This window comes from Sus scrofa, chromosome 8 (assembly GCF_000003025.6).
Source record: "Sus scrofa isolate TJ Tabasco breed Duroc chromosome 8, Sscrofa11.1, whole genome shotgun sequence".
NCBI lineage: Eukaryota > Metazoa > Chordata > Mammalia > Artiodactyla > Suidae > Sus > Sus scrofa.
The window spans coordinates 86,067,916-86,093,184 of record NC_010450.4 but is presented as its reverse complement, the minus strand read 5'-3'; the positions used below and the strand labels follow the sequence as shown (position 1 = coordinate 86,093,184).

Genomic DNA, 25,269 nt, shown 5'->3' with positions numbered 1-25,269 from the left:
CTAGATAGCTTTTTACTCAAGCCCTCCTGTTGCTCTTTCACAAAGCAAACCCAGGAAGAAGTTCTGTAAAGCACCTAAGACGCAGTTTCTCATATCCTTTTAGAGGGAACATATACAGTCTCAGGCCCACGGAATTTTTGGTTTTTTTTTTTTTTTTTTAGTTTTTTCCAAAATTGGAAGAGGTAGATCTCTTTTCTCTATTAAGCTCCTTTCTTCTTTAAGACAAAACATGTTTGAGCTGGAAAAACAAATAATGGAGAGCAAGGAGGAAAGGAGGAAAAGGAAAAGCAGACAGAGAATTAAGAATATGTTAAAAAGCAACTATTAGTCATCAGGGAAATGCAAACAGCAAGGGCAACAAAGACACAGCTTCATAACCTCTGGGATGGCCAAACTCCAAGAGAGACCACAAGGGTTGATGAGGCTGTGGAGAGGTGGGAACCCTCCTACACTGCTGGTGGGGATGTGAAATGGTGACTTTTTTTGAAAAACAATCTTGCAGTCTTGCCAAAGCCTAAACATACAGTTTCCACACGACCCAGAAATTTCACTCCTGGGTACGAACCCCAGGGAAAATGTACACACACACCATTGTACCTGACTGTTCACAGCAGTGTTATGCACAATAACCACAAAGTGGAAAGAGCTGAAAGGTCCACTAACTGATGAATTTTAAATCTGGGATATGCATACAATGAAATATTATTTGGCAACACAAAGGAAGGCACTACCAATACAGGCTACAGCATCATCAGACCTTGAAAACATACCAAGTGAAAGAGGCCAATCACAGAAAAGCACATATTACTTGATTGCATTCAAATGAACTATCCAGAATAGGCAAATAGAGACAGAAAGTAGACTAGTGGTTACCTGAAGCTGGGGGATTGGACAATAATGAGGAGCGACTGCTAGGATTTCTTTTTTGGAATCAGTGGTGAGGTCCTACAACTCTGTAGAATAAAAGCCATTAAATTGTATCCTCTAAATGAGTGGATTATATGACATGTGACCTCTCATTCAATAATGTGGGCATGTTTTAAAAGAGATTTTTAAAAGCTGGTTACAAACTAAAACTACTAGCCTATCCCAGGAGAATCTGTGTCTTGGTGAAGGAGAAACCATAATTGCAGAAGTGTCAGAAACCCAAAATTATCAGCAGAAAAGGAAAAATCAGACGGAAAGGCTATACAGAAAGGCGAAGGGGAAATGACTTCTATTTAACTGAATTTCATGACAGTGGATGTGTTGGAGTCACATCACCCCAAAAACATAGAAATTACAGGGAGGGGGAGTTCCTGTTGTGGCACAGCAGAAATGAATCCCACTTCAATCATGAGGTTTCGGGTTCAATCCTTGGCTTCGCTCAGTGGGCTAAGAATACCTGGTGTTGCTGTGAGCTGAGGTGCAGGTCGCAGATGCGGCTGGGATCCTGCGTTGCTGTGGCTGTGGTGTAGGCCGGAGGCTACAGCTCGGATTGGACCCCTAGCCTAGGAACCTCCATATGCCGAAGGTGCAGCCCTAAAAAGCAAAAAGAGAAAAAAAAAGAAATTATAGGAAGGGGTGCATAACGCTGAAGTCAGGCTTTCCCCTCACCTGAAAGCTTTCAGTTCTGAAAATAAAGGATCTAGAGAAGAAGCGAGATTTTTTTTTAAGGCAAAGGCTGATGTTTACTTAGAGACTGAGATAAAAAGTTCACAAATGCAAGGAGCCTCGAGTACACTGACTGCATCCCACATTCACAAAACAAGAATATGTGATTAGCGCCTAACATGTACACCCTTTCCTAAGATAAATTTTGAGTCAGACTTCTAAATTCAACTAGAAAAACTAAACCCCTCACATTCTAGAGCTAAGTATAAGGCACAGACAGCCAGACCAGGGCTGGCGCCGTTTCAGATTCAGGCAGAAGTTAAAAGTGAAAGGTTCACCAAGCAACCGGGTCATGTATCTCCTTATAATGAGACTTTAGCAGAAATCAATGCAATCTGACTAAAGTGAATCCAGTCTCCTAATGTGGCAATATGTCAAATGATAATATGGACGCTCCATGGCTAGTAGCAGATATAGCATTAACACATTCTTGGAAACGGAGCAGACTGAAAAAATGTCAAGGAAATTCTCTAACTCTCAAACTATTACTAAGCCTTTTATTTATTCCCACTACATCTTAGTCAAGCACCATTTCTGTGGACATTCAGCTTACTGCTGTAAACACAGGCAAGCCATTAATTGATCCAATGTGTTGGCAGTTCTGAAGAATCTTTTCAGACAGGGATGAACGATGCCTCTTACTTTGTGTTCGAAGCCGGTGAGTTTGGTTTCACGCCTATGCTCAAAGAAACATGCAAAGGATCCTGCAAAGTCAGCTATCAATCTTCTTGGAGTTTCAAGAACAACAACAACAGAAAAATCTTCCTTCACACTCCCCCCACTGAAGTTTAGATACTAAATATGTTTTCAAAGGTACTCTACATGTCTTAAAATGCTCTTCTACAGACCTCCAAATTCTTCAATATTATAAAGTTTAATTCATGCTCTATGGCTCAAAATCAGAGTACCATCTCTTGCCTACAAAACTCAAGAAACTGTATCAAACGTTCCTCAATGTCTATCCTAACTATTCTAAGAAGTTAACTGCTTCTGCCCCTCTTCAATAACTAATGCACTGCATTGTTTTTGGCCCATGTCTTGGCATTGGACTTCCCCCACCCCACCTGTCTGAGTTAGGTCTCACAAGTTCCTTGTCTAAAACAGCTGGTGTTGAAGACCAGAGGCAAATCAACTTATATTTCCCTAATAGGTGACATGAGCTCTAGGAATGTACCCCCAAGTACCCCGCCCATGTGGCCAAAGCTTGGTACTCCATTTCAATAGCATGACTGTTTATCTTAAAAGCTAGATTTTAATAATGTTTTTGATTAGGAGACTCCAGTCAGAAAACACATCTGCAACTTCTATTCTCTCCTCCTCCCTCCGGATGCCACAGCCTCAACCCAGCAACTCCTCTGGGGAAAGAGGGCAAGGTTCTCCGGGGTACTGAAGCAACAAGCCACCCTGGACTTGAGGTGAGGCTGCTGAACCGAACTGCTTCTGCTGACAAGCCTGGAGAGGACTTGTTGTTCCTACCAGGCCCGGGGAGAGACAGCGAGTTTTAGGGCAGTCATGGATTTCTAGTCCAGGCACCCTGCGACCATTAGGAAAAGCTTATTCTTTCTACCCTGAGAAAAAATTCCATTCTCGCCATAAAGAAAACATTCAGCATATTTAAGCAGGCAAAAGATAATGCAATACTGGAAAAGCCGGCATAACTTTATGGCCACCAGCTCTTCTTGGGTTGTTGTGGGATTGTTATTATTTACCATCATGACCGCCTGTCAGCTTCTCCGGATGACAGCCTGGCAGAGCACAGGATTTTCAGTATTATTTATGACGTGCGTCAACCCAGTGGGTGGCGGGGGTTACTCTTAATCTCCCACGAAGAGCTGAAACCCGACTTGAGCAAGTTAGCAGTGGCAAGCGCCAGCGCTGGTAACCCTACCCACCTCCTGATACACAAACGCCACGCCGGCAGCAGTATACCTGATGCACAAACCCAAGTGCAGAGCTGGGTTATCAGATCTACCGGTTCCAAACAGGTGCCGGGCCGTCACTGGCCTAAAACAACAACCGAGCTCTGTCCCCCGTCCCCCACCTTCCAGATCGGACTCGGAAAAGTTAGTCCAGCACCCCTGGGCCAAGCCTGGTCCGAGTGGCACAAGGCGAAATGGAACACACTCTCTGGTTCCTCCCCGCATCCCATGCAGTTAGCCCACTCTTTGGAGACCCCACGAAGTAACACATAGCAAAACTTAGTAGGTTCAAGGAACAGAAACGCGGCTTTCGCAAAGCACAGACTTTCCAGAAAGGAGCTAGGAGGGAGAGGCGGGCGCTGGGTCCTTCTCGGCGTCTCCATCCTTCTCGGGCTCCCCTCCCCCGCCCCGCGCCCGCCGAGCCTCTTACCTGCGTGGGACATGGTGATGGTCTCGTTGGTGTTGGAGCCCACGTTGAAGATAACCACGGCGGAGGCGTTCTGCAGGAAGGCGTTCCGGATCTTATCCCTGTAGGTGCAGTTGCCCTTGGGGATGAGGGCTATCCAGTTCTTGCCGTGGGCCGGGGCGGCGAACTTAGTGTTGGGGTCGCAGGCCAGGCGGTCGTGGGCCGAGCTGGCCATGACCACCTCCCCGCGGGCGTCCTGCTTGGGCGAGTGCTCCCCGTAGCGCCCGCACTCGGTCTTCTCCGTGTGCAGCTCCGCGGCGAATCCGCCGCCGCCGCCGCCGCCCGCCGCCCCAGCCCCGGGGTCCGGCGCGGGCTCCGCGTAGGTGATGTTCACAAAGGCGGTGTACCATTCCTCCTTCTCGGCCACGGTGAAGTCCAGGCAGAGCAGATGCACGAAACAAAAGGAAAGCAGCCATGTTGAGAGAGCCAGGCTGCGGCACGCTTGGATGAGAGACATTGCCATCTTTATCCGCCGGGTCCCCCTCCCCGCCCCCCGCGCGCTCCCCCCGCGCCGTCCCTCCTCCCTGGCCCTGGCCAACCCCGGGCTGGCCGCTTCTCCTCCTCCTGCTACCGCTCCTGCTCACTCCTGGGCCCGAGGGGCCGTGGCCGGGACGCGCAGCCGCCGCGGGGACCGGATTCCAGGCAAGCGGATGGCTGCGGCCCCTTCCCCTTTCAGCCGGAGCGCGGCGGTTGCATCTCGCTTTGCGGGCGCCGAAAGGGCGCAGGATGAGGGGGCGCTAGGGGCTTGCGACAGAGTCCAGCTGCCGAGCGTCTTGCTCCTTCGCCCGGCTTCTCCTGCTTTCGTAGAGGTGGCAGGGGGCCCAACAGCGTGCCGGGTGGCGGCCTGGCGTCCTGCAGCCCCGGCGGGGGCGGGGGCGGCTGCTTCCAGCCGGAGGTGCCGCCAAGGTGTCCCGGCCGCTGACGCTGAGCGCTCTGACGAGCGGGTCCCGCTCCGGGCGCGGCGGCCGACACTGCTGCGAGTCCCTCTGGCTGAGGGCGCTCCGCTCCTAGCCGCGCTGCTGGCTGCGCCCGGCACACACTTGCCTCGGGAGGGGCCGGCTCGCGGGTAGCGGGAGCAAGCGGCCGGAGAGAAGTACGCCGTCTGCGTGTGTGTGTGTCTGTATATGTTTGTGTGTGTGTCTAGTGTGTGCAAGGAGGAGCTTAGTGTGATGTCAAAGACTGGGCTTCGCGTGCCACGCTCCCTTGGTCTCTCTCTATGGGCAGCAGCGACCCCTGCCGGGTCTCAAATTCAAACCAATCAGCGACTTGGTCCAGGTGGAGGCAAAAAAGGAAGCGCCTCTTGCTTCCTGCGCTGTAAAAGTAGAGAAATGTGTGTGTCAGTTTTCCGAACTGCAGGAGGAACTGCGGTGAGCTCCCTAATTACCCGTCCTAGGGCCAGCGGGTAAGGCTAGTTGGTAGCGAGGTTCTTTCCAGCACCAGGCCCGGACTATCTAGAACAGTGCCTGTCAAGTCGAAGTGTACATCTGCGCCCCCTTTACCCATTCCGTATCTCTGGGGTGGGGCTCCAGAATTTGCTTTTCTAATGAATTTCCCGGTTATGCTGACGCTGCTTATCTAGGAACCACTCTATATTAGGGTGAGTATAGAAATGGGCTTCTTTCTTACCATCTGGCAGCAAGCATGTGACATTTGTTTTCCTATAGAATGAGTGTTTTCTGACTCTATAAGGAAAGAGATCAGGTGAGATATTTCCTCACTACTTATTCTGGTTGTTCTGACTGGTAACAGAGGACTTAGTATCAATAGGCAAAGCAGGTTTGTTTGGGTTATTATTGTCTACAGTGTATTGTCTAGTCTGGCATAGAGATCACAACTAGTCAACAGAGCGTACAGCCCCTCTAGAGTAGTGTTCTTAAAACTGTGATGTAGCATAGGTCTTTACCAACTAATGTTTGACTGGTTGTTATCTTTTCACACGGTCATGTTCCTTAGCTTGAGATACCTGCCCTGTAGTCTCGAAAACAATTTGCTTGATGGTTCATAATCACCCACATTTTACTTCCCAGCTGGCACAGAGCACTCCGAGGACCCACTTCATGATGAAAACAAACGTCCACCTTTTCCCCAGGACTTTAGTGTGTTTACAGAAATCTGTTAATGGCTGTCCATCAGCACAACTGCTCTTTTTCCAGCAGCAGTACAAATAGCTGGTAGCTGTTAGGGGAGAGCAAAGACTCCCAGCTGTACCCAAATTAGAAGCAGGCACAAGAAGAACCACTTAGAGGAATTTGTCCCTATGGTATTGGATGTGCTGGATTTGTGTGTTTCCCTAAACTTAGTCATTTTAGAAAATAGGCTTCTAGGCAATTGGGACAGTGCTTTTTATAGTGCCTAAAACCAAGAAGGTAAAAGTGGAGACTGCCTGGCTGCTCGTTTCTGAACCACCAGAGATCTGAGGGAAGTGTCCTTTGCCTAAAAAAGCCCAGTGAGGTTTTGTACAGATGCCTCACAAACCAAAGTGGTTCCCCATATCTCTCTATCTCTTAGTGATTTTCTTCCAGCCACAAAACTTGGTGAACCTGTGTCATTAAGAATGCATGACTATCCCTGCCCTTTCCTTCCCTTGGAAAAGTTAGAGGCTGAAGAGATGGAAGGATCAAGGAGATTCTTGATCTCCATCCTGCTTGGGAGACTGATTAATTACAGGGGCACTGGGCAAATAAGTGAAATATTAAATATCGTGGGAGCTGGATTTCTTAGTGCTGGAGAAGGAAATTCAAATATGGAATGATAGAAAGCTATTAAAAACCTCGAGGTGTTAGATTGGATCCAAAATGAGTGTGAAATCATGATATATATACCGCAGAGCTATTGTCATTCAGAAGCTAGAAAAAAATGGGCACAGTGGGTGGCCAGAAGATCTAGGTTTCTAAGTACTCTTCTCCATTAAATGGAACCAGGGCTGATTCTAGGGCTTGGGTTGGGAAAGTATGAAGTGATCTTGGAAACTCTTGTAAGAAGTGCTCAAAGCATGATGGAAATATGCAAAAAGGACACATGAGCCAGCTGGAAAGAGCTCCTACTGGTCAAATCTGGGATAAATAGACCACCAAAATAAATAATGATAGTAAGTGATTACAACCTGTTGGATAGAACAGTAGTCCATGAATGTATGCTAATATAAATGGATAAATAATGATGGAGTAAATAAATAAATGAAAAATAAGGGACAGCTCTTCTTTTATGGTTGATGGAAATAGTTAAGTCACCATTTGGCCATGTTGGTTGATTCTGGCAGGTCCTCAGTGGATGTTAAAGCTGGTGGGTGGATGTTTGAGCCAAAGCAGGATATTAACCTAGTCTTAAAGTATCTTCCAAAAAATTCTTATTGATTACAGGGGGGAAAAGGAGACTTCTTTGAAGAGAACCCTGGAAGACACCCAATTGGCCAGGTGATCAAGATAAACATCACCAGGAAGGGATCAAATCATATCAGGTGCCGCCAAACAAAAGTCCATGTGCCCTGCACAGAGTGAGGCCAAACAAACTGAAACATCGGAGTTTGAAACAGAGAAAGATTTATTGCAGGGCCAAGCACGAAGAATGGGTGGCTCAAACTAAAAAACCCTGAACTCCCTGATGGTTTGGGATGAGAAATTTTAAAGGCAAAATTTGGGATGAGGGCTACAGGGTGTGTGTCTTTCTTCTGATTGGTTGGTGGTTAGGGAACAGTTGGTACTCTAGGAATCCTGTGCTCAGCCTGAAATTACCATTCTTCCTGGATGAAGGCCTTAGATCCAGCAGAAGGACTCAAAGATATTGTTATATATATTCCTGGAGGAGGAACAAAGAATGCACCCTAAGGCTGCACTATTTCTTGACTGCCCCTTCCTCATTTCTGCTTTCCCTCCCTTCCCTGATCAGCAACTGTTTGAACAACGTTTGGAGCTCAGGGAAGGTCAAGGAAGCTGAATGAAGCCTATTTCCTACAAACAAGAAATGGGGGACACAGAAAGGATTTGGATCTTGGAGTCGCACAGGGTCCTGCTTGGTGTCAATGATGTGATGTGCTGAGCAGAGCACGGCATCTTTCCTGTTACATCCTGCTAAGAATGAGTGTGGACGTGGAGAAACATTGGATGGACACAGGGTGAGAAGCATCTTACAAAATGAAAGGTCTGTACTCTTTAAAACTCTTAAGTTTACATGAGACAGAGAAAGAAAAATCAATTGGTCTTAAGAGGCATGACAACTAAATGCAATAAACAATCCTGGGTTGGCTCCTGGACCAGACAGGAAAACAAACACGTGTCCAAAATTGAATGGAGTCTGTTGATTAGATGGGAGTGTCCTACAAGTGCCGATTTCCTGATTTGTGTCATGGTCTGTGCGCCCAGGTCAGAAAAAAGAATTTTCCAGCATGGCAAGGTGAAAAGAAAGAGGAGTTTCTTGAGATAAGAGAAGGGGCACTGCTAACACAGCAGGATGAATTCCCGACAATCAGGAAGAGCCGACCCCTGGTGCATGGTTGTATCTGTTTTTATAGCTCAGGGAGAGGAGAGATCTTATGATACACTTGCTGACCTGCTGATTAGTTGGGGAAAGAGGGTCTTTAGATACACTTGCTGGTTGGTTGGGGGCTGATAAGGGTTCTATAGGAGTGAGGTGAGAAGTGGGCCCCATACTTGTCCCAGTAGGAGGCAGGAAGGAGTAGACCAGGTTGCTAAAGGTGGGAGAAGGGGCATTAAAATGAGACTGGTGGGGCGATGATAAGGGTCTGGTAATTCCTGTCTTGGCCAGAAGCATTGAGTTCAGTCTCCTAAAGGGGCCTTGAAGTCCAGCAATTTGGATGTGTATAGTGTAGCTGTGTAGAAGAATGTCCTTGTGTGTGTGCTGGGGAGTAGCTGAAGTGTTTAGTAATGATGAACATTCTGTCTGAACATTGCTCTTAAATGGTTCCAACAAGAATAATGGTAATCTTGGGAGTTCCTGTCGTGGCACAGTGGAAACACATCCGACTGGAAACCATTAGGTTGTGGGTTCGATCCCTGGCCTCGCTCAGTGGGTTAAGGATCCGATATTGCTGTGGCTGCGGTGTAGGCCAGCAGCTGTAGCTCCAATTAGACCCCTGGCCCGGGAACCTCCATATGCCGCGAGTGCGGCCCTAAAAAGCAAAAAAAAAAAAAAAAAAAAAAAAAGAGAATGGTAATCTCTAAGATCTTGATTTCCATTAGCTACTATTTCAGAGTAACTGAAATCCAATTCATGACAAAATAAAAATTCTACCTTGCAGAGGGGTATTAATTTGTTTCCAGCCTTGTGCTGGTGATTCTCCCGGAGCACAACATTCTTTTTGTTCCTTTTATCCGATAGCGCTACCTGAACCACTGAGCTGGGTTAGTGGTTAGTGGGTTAGTGGTATCCAGTAGGGAATCAAACAGATAAGGTACATAGAACTGACATTTTGGGGTGGGAGAAAGCAACATTTTAAGTTGTCGATTATGCCAGGAAAAAGGCAGCACAATGAGGAAGAGTGACCTATTTTATAGAAGGTGTAATTTTACATCTAGATCAGCTGCTTCCATAAGGTGAATTTTGAACCGAATCCAGAAAGAAGTAAAGGATCCATGTGGGGGGGGGGCAGCTAGTTTTACTAGGAACGGGGCCCCATAAGTACAATAGCCCTGAGGCGAGATTGTTATTTGATGTGTCTGGAGAATGGTGCAGAAACAGATAAGGATGGAGAGAAGTGAGAGGAAGGAAGAATAGAGGAAGTGAGATCAGAGAGACGAGAGGCAGATCAACTCTTTGGATTTTATTCTGAGTGACAGGAAAAACCTTTGGAGAGTTTGAAGCAGGGAAGTGACATAGTCTGACATGCAGACTATGCATGTTTAAAAGTTTATTCTGACAGTATTGGAGCTGAAACCAAGCAGGGCCCTGTGGGGCTCCTGGGCAGAAAAGCCTTTCTGTGTCCCCCATTTCTTGTTTTAGGAAAAAGGCTCCATTGACCTTCATTCAGCCTCCTTGACCTTCCTTGGGTTCCAAAGGGCAGGTTCAAACAGTTGCTAATCAGGGAAGGGAAGGGATGCGGAGACAAGGGAGGAGCAGTCCAGAAACAATAGTGCAGCCTTGGGGTGGGGTCCTGGTTCCTCCTCAAGGGATACACATAACAATATCTTTGAGCTCTTCTGCAGAACCAAAACCCTCAATGAATGGAAGATATTAACTACTTGATGAAGCATTCTTCATTCCAGAAAGTAAGAGACCACCAGAGCCAGTCCCAGGGCCACTAAAGACCAACTTTGAAGAAGAGTGAAGGAGAATGAGAACTTGCATCTACCAGGAGCCTTATCTGTGGCCCTATTTTCCACTCCAAAGCTGTGAGACTACCTCCCAGAGGAGGGCACAGTCTTTAGTGTGGTAGCCTCCTATGGCCTCCTTTGCTTGGCCAAGAAATAAAGCTTTCTTTTTTCTTCCTCTTTCCCCCAAAACTTTGTCTCCAAGCTTCTATTTGGCACTGGTGGACAGAGGCTGAGTTTCAGCAACAGAGCCAGTATGGACACAAGGAGAGCAACAGGAGCTATCACTATAACTTGGAAACAGAGGATGGCGACCGAGGCCATGACGGTGGCCGTGAGCTGAGGAGTGATTGGATCCTCGCTGTATTTTGAGGATGGAACAGACAGTATTCTCTGGTGTGTTTGAAACAGGATATGAAAGAAAGAGAGGATTCCAGAAGGACTCTGCAGTTTGGAGTCTAAACAACTGGTAGAATTGATAGGGATAGAACAGGATAGTTACACAGGTAGTTGTGGAAGTCCCAGCAGGAGCCCATAGATAGAGAGGGAAACCTAGGGATCTTTGGGAGACCACTGTGAGTTAACGAACGCTTAACTTTAAGAAAACCATAAGTCCATCGTGGAACAAAGCAGGCTTATAAAACCCTAAAGAAAACCATAAATATTTATAAAACCCTAAACAAAAGCATGAGATATGCCTTAGATCATTAAGTGAAAGGTGAAATGGGGCCTGCATTCAAGTTCAGCAAAATAATGATCCTTAGGATCAAGGACAGGAATTTAAGGGAAAGATGACCTTCCAAAGTAGGAGACCCCCATTATATGGACACCTGAGTCAATTCAATGTATTTTAGCGTATGTTACCGCCCTTCTGCTGATTTGAATAAGCACGAGGACAGTCCTCGTTGGACCCCATAAGGTCAAATTCTCTCTCACCTGATACAAAAGAGGAGCTAGTGATGTAAGCCAGATGTATACTTGAGCACTAGAAAGAAGGCAGTCTTTTCCCACTCCCCTACTTTCCTTGGGTTATAACAATATACCCCACCTAAGGCTTGGGGCCAAGCCTCCTCACCAGCTTGCTTGCATCTCTCACACGTGTCTTAATAAATCTATTCCTTGCCTATCACTTTGTCCCACACTGAATTCCTTCTGCCCTGAGGCAAAAAGAACCTGAGCCTCAGTAAGTCCGGACACCAGAAGAGTAATTCTAATTAAAAAAGCCGGTTCCAGTCTCAATCTGGGTTTAGGCTGTGTTCAAGTCAGAAGTGTTTTCAGTTTCAGAATGGAGTGGTCCTTTTCTGAGAGAGAGAGATTGCAGGAGGAGCTGGATGGAGTAAGAATCTTGAGTTTTGACTATGTTAGGTTCAAGGTGCCTTGAGATACCCAAAAAAATTGCTTTTCCAAAGGTTGGCCTTACTTAATATACCAGGCCCCAGAGTAAAGCGAGCTCGCTGAAGTGTTTGGTTTTGAAATATCACTAGAAGTCAGCTTAGTGTTGAATCCCCCTCTGACCGGGAATTCTCTCTACCCAGGCTACAACGAGCAGGTGTCCCCAGGGCTCTTGGGTGTAAGGAGGTATTCTCATTTTCATAAATGGTAGAGACAGTTTTGATTTAAACGCATGCATCCTATAGGTATTCATCCACGTCAGAAATAAAAAGCAGCAGCCCCTGGCAGAGAATGGCAGGGGCCCATTTGCCTCTGGCTAATTCCTTTGTTCACTTCAGCTCCCCCAAGACACTTTTACCTCATTTGCTCTTTCACAGCCAATTTACCACGCTAACTGATGGGCTGTATTGCTTCTCTGAGACCGTGTACTAGCTCTCCAGGCAAAGTAGAACTTTCAGAGTCCAACAATCTTTGTAATTTCTGGCACAAGCACAGCAGATGGAAATGGAAGCTTATAGGTAAGGGTTATTTTTTTGGAAAAGGTGTGTGAAACGGATGATATTCATTTCTTTCTGCTCTTTGTTCCTTTCCTAACTCCTCAAATTTCAGAATATGATACTTTGCTAAAAGTAACTTTTCTTTTTCTTTTTTGCTCCTTCGAATGATCAAGTGAGTTCTACTTATTTTAGTCTTTGATACCACTTGGACATTTAAGTTGGGCTTCTTTGCCTTTCTTATTAACCACATCCCCCTCCAAAGAACTTTATGTCATGAATTTCTTTTGAGCGACTAGATATGGAAAGCCAGTCTAGAAAAACTCACTTGAGACTTAAGCCAAAACCAATGGAAAAGTTTTTTTGTTTTTTTTTTTTTTTTGGATCGCATATACCTTTTTTCTTTTTCTTTCTTTCTTTCTTTTTTTTTTTTTTGTTTCCTCACGTAGTTGTTCAATTTGTATTCATAACTATTTCTTTTCATTGGGTACATTTTTTTAAACTTTTTTAAAAAAAATTTTTTTGGCAGCACTCTTGGCATATGGAAATTCCAGTCCAGGAATCGAATCTGAGCTGAAGCTACAACCTATATGCCACAGCTGCAGCAATGCTGGATCCATAATCACTGGGTACATTAAAAAAAATTGGCTTCTTTTCTTTTTCTGTCCTTTTTAAGATCACCTTGTCCCCTTTCACCAGAAAAGGGAGGAGGTATTTACAGGTGAAGATATTCAGAGAATTGCATACTGAGTGACCATAACAGCTCTGGTTGCAACCAGCTTTGTACTGTGCTTTGTCAAAATTACCAGAGGGCGAGTTCCTGTCGTGGCTCAGCAGATACTGCTCTGACTAGCATCCATGAGGATGCAGGATGAAAGTTCGATCCCTGGCCTTGCTCAGTGGGTCAAGGATCCAGCACTGCCATGGGCTGTGGTGTAGCTTGCAGATGTGGCTCAAATCTGACGTTGCTGTGGCTGTGGTGTAGGCCAGCGGCTACAGCTCCAATTTGACCCCTAGCCTGGGAACATCCATGCTATGGGGGCAGCCCTAAAAAGAAAAAACAAAACAAAACAAAACAAAACAAAAAACAGAGGGGAGAGAATCCAGGCCCTCCCCCTGCCCCTTTACAGCTGGCTGTTTAGAAGGATGCTTTGATGCACAATTTCCCTGTTACAAGGAAGCCTCTTCCCACTGGGCTAGTATAGAGCAAGCTCCACAATTGAGGGAGACAGACTTAAGACTGAAAGGAACAGGTGTCAGGGTTTTAATCCCAGCTCTGTGCCAAATTTGCTATTTAGGTCAGACTTTGAGATGACTCATCACGCATTTTGGCTTCCAGTCATCCCTCCGGATCCCCAGGGGACTGGTTCCAGGACCCCCTGCCAGATTAAAATATACAGATGCCCCAAGTCCCTTCTATGAAGTGATGTAGAACAGTGAATACAGGTGGTCCTCCATACCTGTGATTTTCGAATTTACAGATTCAACCAACCCGCAGAGAGAAAACAGACTGTACTTTACTTTTGGTACTAATTTCTAACTGTCCATCAAATTATAGTCATCACATGGCCCTGTTGCAAGATGACAACATTCCTTTTTTTGGGGGGAGGTGGCTGCACCCATGGCATGTGGAAGTTCCTGAGCCAGGGATCAAATCTGAGCCACACCTGCAAACTATACCACAGCTGTGGCGATGCTGGATCCTTAACCCACAGTGCCAGAGCAGGAACTCCTGGCATTACTATTTTTCTTTTTCTTTTCTTTTCTTTCCTTTTTTTTTGGTCTTTTTTTTTAGTGCTGTGCCCACAACATAGGCAGATGCAATGCTGAGGTTCTAACATGGTTCAGGTTCCCAACCTTTATATCCTGTGGAGATTTCGAGGAGCCAAGTTGTATCTTTAGGTATCACTGTGTCAGGATGTGTGTAACATCAACCATCGCTGCCTCAGTGGGTTCCCAGGGTTCAGAGATTTTCAGTGTCCCACTGCCTTCCACCTACTGCTCATTGGGACATAACCAGCTTCTCAGTGGTCCCTTTTACTGATGCATTAGAAGGGAGAGCTTAACTTTGCTAGTTAACTCTTCCTAGGACTCAGGAAAAGGAGATATGATCTAACCAGCAATGGGGTTGACTGTATTACTTAAGGGTGCACATTTAATGAGCCATTTGTAGGGCTGGTCCTGTTGACACAGTCAAAGTAATTTTTAGATTCATGGCACATTATAGACCCAAATGATAGGGACCTGGACCCTATTTTCTTGGGAAGGAAAAAAAATGTCTGCAGGTAAAACATTCCTTGTATTATTATATGATATTATGTGATAAAAATTGCTTAATTTAAGAAATATTCACAGTATCATTCAGAGAATTTTAATTTTATTCTTTAGGAAAAGGGGTCAGCAGGTGAGCATGATCTCACAATACGAATCAACTATCCTAAAAGGATGGGCTAGGGCATCTTTGCATCTATGAAAGTAGGCTGCTCCCTAGAATGATATGCAACAGTTTCTGGAATTATGAGGAATATGGCATATGGAAAAATTTGTTGAGGGTGTAACTGAAGGTTCGAAAAAGTCAACATTTGGGATGAGACTAACACTGCTCCCTACACAAAGTTGCCATTGAACGTTAGCCGAATTGGAGCACTCTTAGTTAGATAGGAAACCCACCAAGTGGCCCTGCTGAAAACTGTCTTGTCGATCTTACATCCCATGCAAGGCAACTGTATGACCTAAGCCAAGAGAATTATACAATCTGTTAGAGGTTTAAGGCCTCGATAAATAACATCCTCTTTTAACTTCCAAGATTAGAACAAGTTGGGATAGAGACAAAGATCCAGATGGATGGAGGCAATCTAATTGATAAAAGCTCTTTGGAGAATTTGACTGTAATTTTTATGATAAGTAATGCTGTTTCACCGACAAACCAACCCGAAAGTCTCAGTAGCCTAAATCGGCAAAAGTTTATTTCTTGCTCATTTGACGTTCGATAAGGACATTCCTGCTTGGCAGGCAGCCTTCCATATGGCCATTCAATGACTTTTCATAATGTGGCTCCATCATCCCCTGGGCTTTAAAGTATTATTCTGAGGTTTCTGTGTCTGGCCTGCAGATTAGGAAGAGTGAGTGTTAAAAATTACGTAGAACATTTCTATGCACCTGTGCTGGACAGAAGTTCAAATCACATTCCATCACCTCGAACTCAGTAACAGGGCCTCATCAGACATTAAGAAAGATTGGGAAAGGGGGCAATTTAACTCTGTGTCCACAAAGTAGAGAAAAGGGATTTTGATGAAAATCTGGCTGTCTTGTTTGGAGTGGAGAAGCAATGAGATCCTGCTGTAGAGCACAGGGAACTTTATCTAATCACTTGTGAGGAAACATGATGGAGGATAATGTGAGAAAAAGAATGTGTATATATATGTATGGCCGTCACTTTGCTATACAGCAGAAATTGACAGAACATTGTAAACAAGTATAATTAAAAAACACAAACAAACAAACAAACAAAAGTCCCAAGCCATCTTGGCCGAAGTAATTAGACTGGGGCCAGCTATTATTTCCTCCTTGAATGAAACTGCCCCTGCAGGGGGCAACTGGCCTCCCTAAGCTTTTGCACAGTTGAGAGGGAGGCTCGTGTAATCCTGTTCATCACAGTGGAGCCACTCCTTTGCCCCAAAGCCCCCAGGGGCACTCCATCCCATTTAGGGTAAACAGCAAAGCTTTGAGAAGAGTCCATGTAGCCCTTCAGGACTGGGTCCCCCCTCAACATCTTGCATCCCTGTCCTCAGTGTCCCTTTACCATCATCTTTGGTCCCTTTACTCCAGCCATACCCGTCTCCCTGCTGTTCCAAGACAGCTCACATGTGCTCTCGCTGCAGGGCTTCAGCACTGGCTGTTCCCCCTGGAAAGCTGCTCTTCAGGGTACCCACATGGCTCATCCCTTCGCCTCCTTCCAACCTCGTTCAAATCTTTGCTCCTCTGATCATTCTCAAAACGGACACTCCTCCTCTTACCACTTCCTTTCCTATTCTTTGCCCCCAACTTATTTCCTTTTAACCTAGTATCTAGTTGACTTGTGTTTCTTGTTTTTTTGGTCCTTTCTCTCCCTTACAAGAATGTAAATTCCTAGGGGGCAAGGATTTTCATCTGCGCTCTCTACTGCTCTAGCTCCATTTCCCCCCCATCCCCACCGTTAGGTCCTGGTATATGGTATATACGCAATAAACAATTCTGGGATGAATGAACGAATCAATTATTTTCAATTAAATTTTTGTACTATTTGACTAGGAAATAAGTTTTGTTTATAAATAGTTGTATAGGAATTGTACGAATAAACCTAGTTTTGTGTTTGAACCTATTTAAGTAATATTATGAAAGTTATTTAAGTCAACACTGGGAGCTAAAGAAATGTTTTCCTTTAAAAGAGATTTGTATTATTATTACACTTTACACTTTGAAATACATTGTTCTGGCCAGGGTGGTAATAATCTAGAGGAATCAGAAAATTGCAAGAATATTAGAGTTAGGAGGAACTTAAGTATCATCTATTCTAACATTTTACCTTAAAATAGAATAGAACAATTCTGGCGTTATGGCAGGGATTTTTTTTGTTTGGTTGGTTTTTTTTTTTTTTTTAAATTCTTCTGTGATTCCTTGTTTGCCAAGTTGCCTGGATTTTATGGGTAAGGAAATGATGTTCTTAATCTTTATAACATTTGTATTTACAAACAATTTGAAATTCCTCCAGGAAGGAAATGTGTTCCTATGATAAAATAAAATTCTTCATGGAAAATGACTTTAGTACACCAGCTTTAAATTTCATTTAGAAATGAAAAGCTGTTCTGATGGATTCCACAGGGAGATATTATTGGCAAATACTGAATTCTTGGAAAAATTCAAGATGTTAAGTCTGCCTTGTGTTCGTTTACAAACCTTTCATTTATGACTAAAGAATATATGTAGTTTAGTAAAAGTGATAAAATTGTAACTTCCTCTAACGATGGGTTTTAAGCAATCTGTTAAACCCTCTCAAGCGATTTGGGAACAGTTGCTATGAATCATTCGACATACATGAAAGTTTGAGCTATGAAGTTTTATTAGGGAATTAGATTATGCCACAAGGATTCTCCAGTGGGTAAGAGAATGCCAGGATGACATTCACATAGGAATTCAGTAATATTGCCTGAGTCCCTGGAGGGTGGATTAAATAAACACCTACTGTGGAATTTTGTCCAGTCATATGAAAAGAAAATGTGAGAATTCCTTTTCAAAGGTATGGGTTTTGAGATGAATGTAGCTAAATACCAGTGCTGGGAAGGACTATTCTAACCTCTTGAAAAATGAGTGTGGACTATCTGAATATTATTTCAGCCTGTGACATGATACTATCACTTTAATATAACACATTGCAGAAAATCTACTTGATAGTTTGTAATAAACTTCATGGGAAAAAAGAATGGATATATTTATATACGTGACCGATTCACTTTGCTGTACACCTGAAATGAACACAACATTATGAGTCAATTATACTCCTAGAAGTTAAATAAATAAATTGGATACCTACAGCCAAAAAAACCCCACCCACACTGTAAATTACAAAGTGCTATCTTTTTATTTCTTTTTTATTATAGTATATGTTATTTATAGATTATGTATTTTATTAATTATGTCACATACTGTTTATATATTATATAATATATATTTATTTGTATTTATCATAATTGTGTTATTTATCTATATTAAAAATGGTGAAGTTCACCCACAGGAAGCCCTGCCCTTGATTTCACTAAAATGGATAATGGGTCTTACTATGAATCATTGAATAAGATCTTCTCAACCCTTTTGTTTACTTTATCCTCATTCTAAGGACCAACTTTTCATGTTATCCTGCCCCAGAAGATGTTTGAGATATACTAACCACCTCTGGGAGATAAAAAGGGAAAATTGGACCTATTTTTTTGTGATTAGGATAAACTTCATTTCGAGGTACACATATGTGTAATATCTTGTGATGAGAAGAATGTTGAATCAGCCTATGAAAGCGATTCTAGGTAGTGTCTTTGCATAACCAAAAGCTTGTCCTCAGGAGTCATTTACAACTTCTTAATTACACACTTTGCTTGCAGTACACATAATTATGTGCTTCTTTCCCTGCCTCAAGCGAGAAAGGTTTTTAATTCTTACAAGTGCTGGAGGTTTACAGTCATTAAAGATGTCAGAGTCCTTTTTGGAGAAGTTGGTAGAAAGGGGAAGTTAATACATTGCAATGGGCTGAGTTATAGCCCCCTCAAATTCAGATATTGGAGTTCTAACCCCCAGTACCTAGGAAGGTGACTATTTGGAAAAAGGCTCTTTAAAGAGGTAGGTAACATTTAGAATGGATGGGCAATGAGATCCTACCGTACAGCACGGGGAACTGGGTCTAGTCTTGGGATAGGCCAGGACGGGGGATGATATGAGGGAAAGAATGTGTATATTCATATAACTGGGTCACTTGGCTGTGCAGCAGAAATTGGCACAACATTGTAAATTAACTATATTTTGATTTAAAAAAAAGGTACCAAAAAGGGGTAACTAAGTTAAAATGAGGTCTTTAGATTGAGCCCTAAGCCAATTGGACTGGTGTCCTTCTAAGAAGAGGATGTTTGGCCATGGGCATGGAGGGAAGACCACGGGGAGACACAGGGTGAGGACAGCTGTCTATAAGCCAAAGAGAGAGTCCTCAGAAGAAACCAGCCTTGCTGACCCCTTAACTTTGAACTTCTAGCTCCCAGAACTGTGAGAAGATAAACTTCTGTTGTTGAAAGCCATCCAGTCTCTGTTTTGGGAGCTCTGACAAACTAATATATCCAGCAAGGAAATATTGTAAAAAAAAAAAAAAAAAAAAAATCTTCATTGAGCCCTGACCTATTGCAATAGAAGATGGTGGACAGGTGATTGACAGCCTATTAAGACCAGTCTGGAAGATGCAGGGTCTCCCTTACCTATTTTTCAATTGGTTTCCCAACTGGACGGTGGTGTTGCTTACAGCAGAGATGGTGTCTAACGTGTCTTCAACCCACCTGCTCTTTGCACACAGTAGGTGCTCATCCATGCCTTTTGAACAGATCAGGCATGAATGGGGGGAGCAGTGGCACCAAGCACTCACAGTGGCTTCATGCGTGGGGAAGCGTGCAGGCTCTGGAGTGAGGTCGTCCCAGGTTGACACCCAGATCAGCCACTTACTGGTCACCTGGCCCTGGGCAGGTTTCCTCATGTCTCTGTGCCTCTGTTTCCCCAGAAGGAAAACAGAGATCATTATCATACCTATCTCCTCAATGTGCTGTGATGGTTAAATGCAAAAATTGTGACTAAATTATTCAAGCACCGCAAAAGCACTTAGAACGGTTCCAGGCACATAAAAGGCACTTATTCAGTCTTTGGCTATTACATGAGTCATTTCAAGAATGTCCAGCAAGTACATGACAAGGGAAGGTCTGTCCTGACTGTTGACATGGAGCAGGACTCTGTTTCCGGGTGATAGTGCTATCAGCTCTCTGGCCCCACTCCAGCTTCTCCCCGCACAAGTAACCAGATCCTCCCCACTCGGGGAGAGGAAGTGGCTTTTATAAAGCAAAAGAGGAACTTCGCAGCCTGCATATTAAAGAGCCAGGTCACTGTCCTCAGCCGGTCTGTGGAGCTCGGCACTGTTGTGTTAGCAGGGTCGCTAAGGCAGGCGGTTCTTGGCAATCATTGGGCAGTGGACTATGTTTAGGTCTGAAGGCTAAATGTTGGGGGGTGGATAGGGTGGAGGAGTCAGAGAACGCCCATACTCACAAGGAAGCGGAGGCTGACATCTCTGCCTTGCTTGACTTCTCTGCAATCCTGGTGTGAGACTAGAGAGTGGCATAGGCCCACATGCAGCAGAAAACTTAGCAGTGGTACCTAAACTCAGACCCTAGTCTTGAGTGCCAAGGGGACCCAAACGAACCGATCAGTTTAATCTGGGGAGAGCTCGTGTGAGAAGGTGAGTTCTCCATGAGGTTTGATGGATGAGAGGGTATAAGTTGGTAGAGAGCAGGAAAAGAGGGAAACCCTTACCCAGTGAGAATCGAGGTTTCAGACTCACGTTTCCATCTAATTCTCTCAATGAGCCTATATGTGGGTAGAAGTAACAGCCTCTATGCCTGGTACATCGTGGCAGGAAATAGGAACTGCGCGCCTTTTCACAAAAGCAAAGGCTGGGCGATGTCATCCTCATCCAACAGATATTTTACTAGTATCTTCTCCTTCATAAAATTTCCCCTTTTGTCTGTTGCTCCACTAGTAAGAAAACGATGGGATAGATTAGGTTTAACTATAACTCTCTGAGTATGTTTTGTAGATGATTCAAAGAAAGGAATCCACCAAGTCCAGACATTTTGAAGCCTAGAGACCTTGAGAGTGGCAACACCTTATGGGATGTGTAACACTTCAGCTGCACGTAACAGAGTTCTCAACTAAAAATGGCTTAAAAAACAATGTGCTTCATATCTCACGTTACAAGAAGTCCAACGGTAGATAGTTCTGAGGTTGGCAAAGCCAAAGTTTAACTCTGATCTCAAGCTCTCAGATGCTTTCTACCTGTCTGCTGTGCCACCTTCAGGGTGTCATCAATGTCTCCTCTCACAGTCACAGACAGCTGCAGAAACTCCAGGTGTCACATGCAAATGCAAGAACAGCGCCTCCAAAAGGGGTGGGGAGGTTGCTTCCCATAAATCTTTTATTTTGTTTTATTTTTTTGGTCTTTTTGCCTTTTGTAGGGCCGCTCCCATGGCATATGGAGGTTCCCAGGCTAGGGGTCTAATGGGAACTGTAGCCACCGGCCTACACCACAGCCATAGCAACGCGGGATCCAAGCCGCGTCTGCAACCTACACCACAGCTCACGGCAACGCCGGATCCTCAACCCACAGAGCAAGGCCAGGGATCGAACCCACAACTTCATGGTTCCTAGTTGGATTCGTTAACCACTGAGCCATGACAGGAACTCCTCTTTTAATTTTTTTTTAATTTTTAATTTTTAAATTTTTTTTAGGGGAAAAGGGAGAAATTCTTAGTTATTATAGGACATTTTTTCTTTATCATTACATTTCAAAATAGCTATGTTGAGATGATACAAAATATAATTGAAGTGGCAACAAAAATCAAATTATTATGTGGAAGAAAATCTTAGTTTTCTGCAAAGTAGAGAAACTTTAAGAGAATGAAACCTAAGCGTATTGCATTGTGATTTTTTTTTTCTCATACACAATTCATTTGGCTTCACCTCATTCTGTTATCACTTTGTGATTTTTTTGATTTGGCTTTTTTTTTAACTTCTTTAAATAACAAGAAAATTCTTTCCAGCAGCTGTAGCTCTGATTCAGCCTGGGAACCTCCATATGCTGCTGGTATGGCCCTAAAAAGAAAAACAAACAAACAAAAAAACAATGCTGTGAGAAGACCAAGGATCAGGTAAGTCAAAAGTAGTCATGTTCAGAGTCATACAGCTTTTTTTCCCCTCCCGTTTTAAAAAGTTTTGTGGGATAGTTGATTTATAATGTGATAATTTCTGCTGTATGACTCAGTGACTCAGGCATACACATAACCATTCTTTTTCAGATTCTTTTCCCACATAGATTATCACAGAATACTGGGTAGAGTTCTCTGTGCTATACAGCAGAACTCTAGTCATTGCATAGACCACAGTGTGCAAATGCCAATCCCAAACCCCCAGCCCATCCCTCCTCACCGCCTGTCCCCTCTGGTAACCATAAGTTTGTTTTTGAAGTCTGTGAGTCTCTTTATGTTTTGTAAATAAGTTTATTTGTATCATTTTTTTATAATAGATTCCACATATAAGTGATATCATATGTTAGGAATCAAAACAGCTTTTTAAGTCACTGCATTTGCCCTACGGCTCCATCATCTGACTCTTCGCCTTGTGCTTTTCTCTCCTGATGCTCAGAATAGTGCCAACAGCATGATAAACACTCAACAAATACTTGTTAAATAAAAAGATTAACATTTAGAATCTGGAAAAGAATGCATGACATTTCTGTAATTTTTTTTACGGAGAGTTTGAGAAAACAGAAAGCACTATAACATGACAGCCACTAGAGGTCGCTAAAACTCCACGCAAGGAGAATATGTTATTTGGGAACGAACAGGCTGATCCTCTTAAAATCCCCAGCGAAATGGTGATGGCTGTTACGTAACAATTACTGACTTTCCAAAGCTTTTAGGAATTGCAGTTATACATAGCTCAAGCTTAGTGTTTTTAGCATTGACATTTGCAAAACATTCTGCTGAGCCAACATAGCCATTTTTTCCCTGTGACATTTATCTATATTTAGAATTACTGTTTCTTTTTTGTAACAGAGATGGTGCGATTATTTCGTTAACAGAAAAGGTTTTTTCCTCAAAGTTGATTTTTTCCCTCATTGTTATATACCCAAGGAAGAGCCATCTGTATTTCCCATGGATATAATTTGAGAGACATTTAGAAGGCAAACCCTCTTTTTCCCTGGGCGATGCTTGCAAGGCAGTCCCAGCAATCTGAAATTGCATCATTAGCTCTTTATTACTTTTTCTTAAATTTGTGTCCCCACATTGTGCTCCAGAACAACATTTCCTAAACTGATTTTTTTTTTTTTTTATATGTACGGTGTGAAATCTTCCATCAAAAGGAGGGCTCCTCAGTCAAGTCAGTTTGGAAATGCTGTAAGCAGTAGCCCCCAAGTGGATCTAAGAAACCACACGGAAGGGAGAGAAGTTCAACAGCAAAGAAACAGTTGGGTTACTTAGTTTACAAACCATTTCCACATCTTTGACTAGAAGTTAGCAAACTTCTGTAAAGGACCAGATAAGGAAATATTTTAGACTTGGTGGGTCATCCTGGGTCTCTGTGGGAATGTCTCAAATCTGTCACTAGGGCACAAAAAAAAAAAAAGAAAGAAAGGCTCTGGACAATACGTAAATGTCTGAGTGGGGCTGTGTCCTGACAATGCTTTGTTTATGAACCCTGACATTTAATTTTATAAAATTTTCATGTCATGAAATATTACTAGCGTATTGATTTTTTTTCTTCCAACCATTTTAAAATGGAAAAACATAGCTATATGTGTTTTACAAGCAGTTTGTTACGTGCACCCAAACAGGCAGTGAACCAGACTTGGTCCACCAGCCAAAGTTTGCCATCCCCCGCTTTAGACTACAAGCCCTCTCTCCTTACCTTTTATATTTTTTGTGTGGATTCTATTAAGATTTAGGGGACAGTGGAGCCTCCAGATGGAAGCTGCCTTGATGGACATTTTGCTTGTTCTCAATTTTTCCTATTATAAAATGCTATAATTCATTGGTTATATTCGTAGATCTCTTTTTAGATATATTGTTTCCTTAAATAAATAACCCAGGACATATATGGGGGCAATCGAGGCACCAATAGGTAATTCAAGAAAAACTGTAACTTTGCTTTTGTTTCTGGACAGAGGTCATTCTTCTCTCTGTTTGCTAATAAGACAGTAGTTACATACCTGGGCGTTAGCCCAGAGAGTGGGAAAGACAAAATTATCCAGACTCCATATTTTTGTTTATCTATTCCAGAGGCTTTGAGTAGGGAAAGGAGGATGTGAGGGCAGAGAGGACTTGACCATAAATTATTCTGGTAAAGCTGTAGCACACTGGGGAAGACGACGTTAATCCTGGAAATAGAGTTTTAATGTTTTGAGCTATACCTGAGAAATTAAAAAAAAAAAAAAAAAGTCCAGTAAAAGAACTTGACCTTCTAGGATGGCACACTAGAAATGTCAGGTCAAAGCAGATCAAAATCAATCTGAAAAGTGAGTATAAAAAAGTAGATCTCTCATATTTGAGGAGAGGGAATCAAAGTGACAGACCCTACAGTTGGGGGTTAGCTGTGATGGTTACAACCTGCAACAACGCCGAGAACGGCACAGCAGCCCTTGGTTGTATAGCTCCCTAGTTTCCCAGTGCTCTACAGCTATGATGCTGGAAGGTGGGTCCAGATCAGGATCATCAGCAGTAGCCTGTTACATATGCACCTCATCAGGCCCACCAGAGACCCGTGAAGCTGGTCCAGCAATCTGTGTTTTCATTAACACTTCAGATTATCTGAAAGTTGCTAAAATTTGAAAAAAAACGCTGTTCTACACCCACTTTCTCTTTCTCAGACAAGTAAGAGAATGTTTGAAAGCTGTCATGGATTATTTGGCTAAGGCAAATCAACTGCTACAAGAATAGGTATGGAAAGGAAGCCTGATGGAAGGCAATGGCTGGAGGAATTAGAACTCTGCATTACAGGAAAAATGCTGGTTGATAGCCTAACAAATCTAATCTGATATCCTAACAAATCTTATCCAAAATATCATATCATTGTATAAGAGGTCTTTGTGCAGAAGAGAAAGAAGGATAACTGCAAAACTTTACAAATAATCTAAAACTGTATCTCCTCATGGGAAAATACAGAGTAAGATTAATTTCTCGATAAATATTTCTTGGGTAATTTTTTGTCATGTTACAATTTGGTGATGTTTCAGAGTAATTCATTTAGGCAGGAGAAACAAAACACTCAGCAGTTGAGCAGCAGAAAAAGGTCCAAGAAGCACAATAAAAATATTAATGTCTGACATGGGATTCAGAGTGAACAAGGACATATTTTGAAGTAAATTTCCCACTATACTCTGCAATATTCTCATCTTCCTTTGAGTGATCTATTCCGGTTTAGATCTACTTTATTTAAGTTATTAAATTTCAATCTCTAGTTGTTGATTACTTATTTTCACCTTTTATATCTAACCTTCATTTTGTTGCATTAGTCACCATTCGTTTCTTTTTGACATCTGTGAAGGTCATTATAGTCCTGGTACCTTTATTATTTAGCTTATCACAGTCATGAATCATTGAACACATTTTTCTTTCTTTTTTTAGCATGTAGAACTTCCTGGGCTATTGTTCTCAGCCTTTTGGCCAAGATCAAGTGTAGAAGTTCCTGGGCCAGGGATCACACCTGCAACCTGCACCACAGCAGCAGCCTGAGAAGCTGCAGTGACAATGCCT

At 43.3% G+C, this 25,269-nt stretch overlaps 1 protein-coding gene and 1 long non-coding RNA gene across 3 annotated transcripts in view; one reads left to right on the top strand and one right to left on the bottom strand.

Moving 5' to 3' along the window:
- Positions 1-5,247, bottom strand: part of RNF150 (ring finger protein 150) — a 242,481-nt gene extending 237,234 nt beyond the window's left edge. Inside the window, 1 exon segment of the mRNA XM_021101554.1 lies at positions 4,003-5,247. Coding sequence (XP_020957213.1) covers positions 4,003-4,501 — 499 coding nt within the window. The 5' untranslated portion in view covers positions 4,502-5,247.
- LOC106504720 lies at positions 7,952-23,954 on the top strand. 2 transcript variants are annotated; one of them, XR_001298412.2, is made up of 4 exons: positions 7,952-8,175; positions 20,556-20,636; positions 21,562-21,666; positions 22,881-23,954. It is a non-coding gene; the product is annotated as an uncharacterized LOC106504720 (long non-coding RNA). The 2 variants fall into 2 exon arrangements; XR_001298411.2 differs by having other exon boundaries at positions 21,559-21,666.